At 45.3% G+C, this 2,786-nt stretch overlaps 1 protein-coding gene across 1 annotated transcript; it reads left to right on the forward strand.

The window, feature by feature from the left end:
* Window positions 1-1,929: 1,929 nt before the first annotated feature.
* PPTG_12629 (hypothetical protein) lies at window positions 1,930-2,169 on the forward strand (the record flags this gene model as incomplete). Its single annotated transcript, XM_008909762.1, has 1 exon — window positions 1,930-2,169. The coding sequence occupies one exon, from the start codon at window positions 1,930-1,932 to the stop codon at window positions 2,167-2,169; it is 240 nt and encodes a 79-aa protein (XP_008908010.1).
* Window positions 2,170-2,786: the final 617 nt, after the last annotated feature.

The raw sequence follows: 2,786 nt of genomic DNA on the forward strand, positions 1-2,786 counted from the left end.
CCCCATTTCGACGAACCAGCAGCAGTCTGTCATGGCCTCTTCAATCATTCCACCATCGATACACTGGTGCAACGCCACCGAAGCCCAGTGAACGCAAAGCTTCAACCACTATTGCAACAAAGAGTGAACATTTTCGCATAGGTTGATTTTGCTGTATCTTCGAGTACTGGGGCGCCACAGAGCATTACCTCGTCGTCGCCTTTTGGTGGCACTAAACCAAGACTAAATGCTTGGTTGCTGGTCGTGCTTCGGTGTTGTCATTGATGGTGCCGTGCATCGTGATGTATACCTCTCTGTGTGCATTTTTCAGAACTTTCGTAGCCATTGGCTTCCACGACGGATCTTTTTCTTGTACTAGACTCCAGTATAGAAGCCTCTCGTGTTGAGCCTGGCGTTTGTTCTGGCAAAGATGTCGCCACTGACACGCTTGTAGACCAGATTAGAACATCTGCTGAGGGCTTGGGTCTACCACAGAAGAATCATTGCGGTTTCGATGGGTCAGGTGGGTAACCCGTTTTGCAACCTGAGATTGCATGCGAGCAGTGTATATACGGATCTCTTGACTAAGTACTGCGTAGGCAACTTTGTGTCGTGGAAAGAAATACTCGTTAGTTTTGACGGTCCTAGGGGAGTCAAGTGTACAGACGTCGAATATGAAGCGATTCGGCCGATCATGAGTGTGTGAGTTGACAACATTTAACGAATATTTATCCTACCCTACGAGCGTACAATGGACTCAGGGGCTCCTGCACGCATTCTTTAAGCTGCCCTTGCTCAGCATTATTTATATTTTAGATTGTATCAGCGTACTTAGTATTGAATACACGAAAACAACAGCGTGCTAATTGATCGGAGCCTAAATTTTTCATGATTTTTGTATATGGTCCCTATCTGAAACCAATGTGTGGTGTAGGTAAAAGCGTTTTAAGGTAAAAACAAACCTCAGAGCATTTTTTTTTAAAGAAAGTGTACTTGCTATTCACGAACGACCAATGATCAAACTTTGACAGCTCAACGGGATTACACGAACCGTATTCAATGCGTTTTATTTTATGGAAACACGAATACATACACTATACAGTAGGTTTTGAAGGGATAAATTGCAATAGATTTGAGAGAGTATTAGATTCTCAAATCAGCAGATATAAAAAGTAATTACCGTTCATTCTTGAACAATCACCCCATAACTTCATTACAACCATTCTTCCATCTCTCACTGGACCTGACGCCTTTCGACACTGACATAAAAACGTGTATTATGATCGATAGCGTCGATCCGCGCGCATCGGTCTTACCAGCCTAGCATATTCCTGGGTAATTGTTCCTGCTCGCAGGTACCCAAGCGCTTGGTAGCGGAAATGGAGGTTGCGGACACCGCGAAGCAGAAAATGGAAGGCGAGGACTGTGTACATTGTGTGCATTCAGAATGTGCACTCAACAACACAGCAATGTTATGAACGCTTGGTGACGCTTCTTTAAGCTGTTGGCCTTCTGCCCCCCCCCCCATGTACAATCCGTTGATCACTGGAAAGCTTGATGTTGGGTTGGAAACCGCTCGTAGTAGGGCGGATATGATGACTTTAATATTGCGCCGTTAACCAGGGAGAGGCGAAGTCGAACTTTCCCCAAAAGAGAGGCGTCCACAAAACGACAAGATGACAGGAAATAACGCAACCTTATGACCTAAAGTAACCACAAAACCATATGTTCTCTTTTAATTTTTGTTAAATGACATTGCCACGTCATCGTCGTCATCAATATCACCAATAAATAACGCGACAACGTACGAGCGTAGCCTAAATGTAGTGATATGTTAACCACATTACGTGCATGTATCTAAAAATATTAGTGTGTTTACTACGTAGTTTCCGTGTGGTACACATTCTTAGTGTTTCACATATTTCGCAAAGATTCCAACACAGCGCTCCGATGGACAGAAGGTCACTGGTGCGTGAGTTAGTGCGCGCACGAGTTGGTGAGCTTATGGGCATGACGAACAAGCTAGATAAGATCGGCACGAGTCTGGAGAAGATACTACGAGCTCAGATGGAGCTGTTGTCTTGTATGAGGAAGAACAAGGAGAACATCTACGCGTTGGCTTCGGAAATGGGCGACATTGGCGTGGACCACAGTAGAAACCTATCGTTCGGATGGCAGCCAACAAAGTGAATAGGTAGTGTTAAGTGTTGTTTGTATTAAGCTTAAATACAGCCTCCACTTCCTACTTTAGTTCCTTCAGTAGCTGCTCGTGAATTTCCTCCGTCCTTTCCGCTTTCCCACGAGCTATTCGGCACTCACGTGCCTTACATAGGATCAACCGCAGCATTCATATACGCATAACCTGCACGTCAGTCTTGTCCCAAAACACAGGAAGGTTTGGTTGAGACTTGCAGGTTTGACGTGATTGGTTGAAGCTCACATTAGAAGGTTTGATTTGATTGGCCGCAATGAAATCACTTTCGCAATTAGAAATATGCCTCATACGTGTAGCGCGCGACGCCCGCCATCGTGGCGTCGCACTGGCGTCGCACTGGCGTAAGGAAAACATGCCTCTCACTACTTCAACAGTAGAATGAACGATGCCTAAAGCAGCCGCTACCAACTGCCATGGTATATGCATCGCCAAACTACTGGGGAAATGGCTGCATATGCTCAAACATTACAGAAAGGAAAGACTCCGACCTCAGTGCCATTCAAGCATCAGTCAATAAGAATGCACCAAGGCGAGAAATCTAAAGTCTAATGTGCGCATACGGGCATGCTTTGAGCAGTGAAACTGCTTGCGT

The sequence above is a fragment of the Phytophthora parasitica genome (assembly GCF_000247585.1).
Source record: "Phytophthora parasitica INRA-310 unplaced genomic scaffold supercont2.35, whole genome shotgun sequence".
Taxonomy (NCBI): Eukaryota; Oomycota; class Peronosporomycetes; order Peronosporales; family Peronosporaceae; genus Phytophthora; species Phytophthora nicotianae.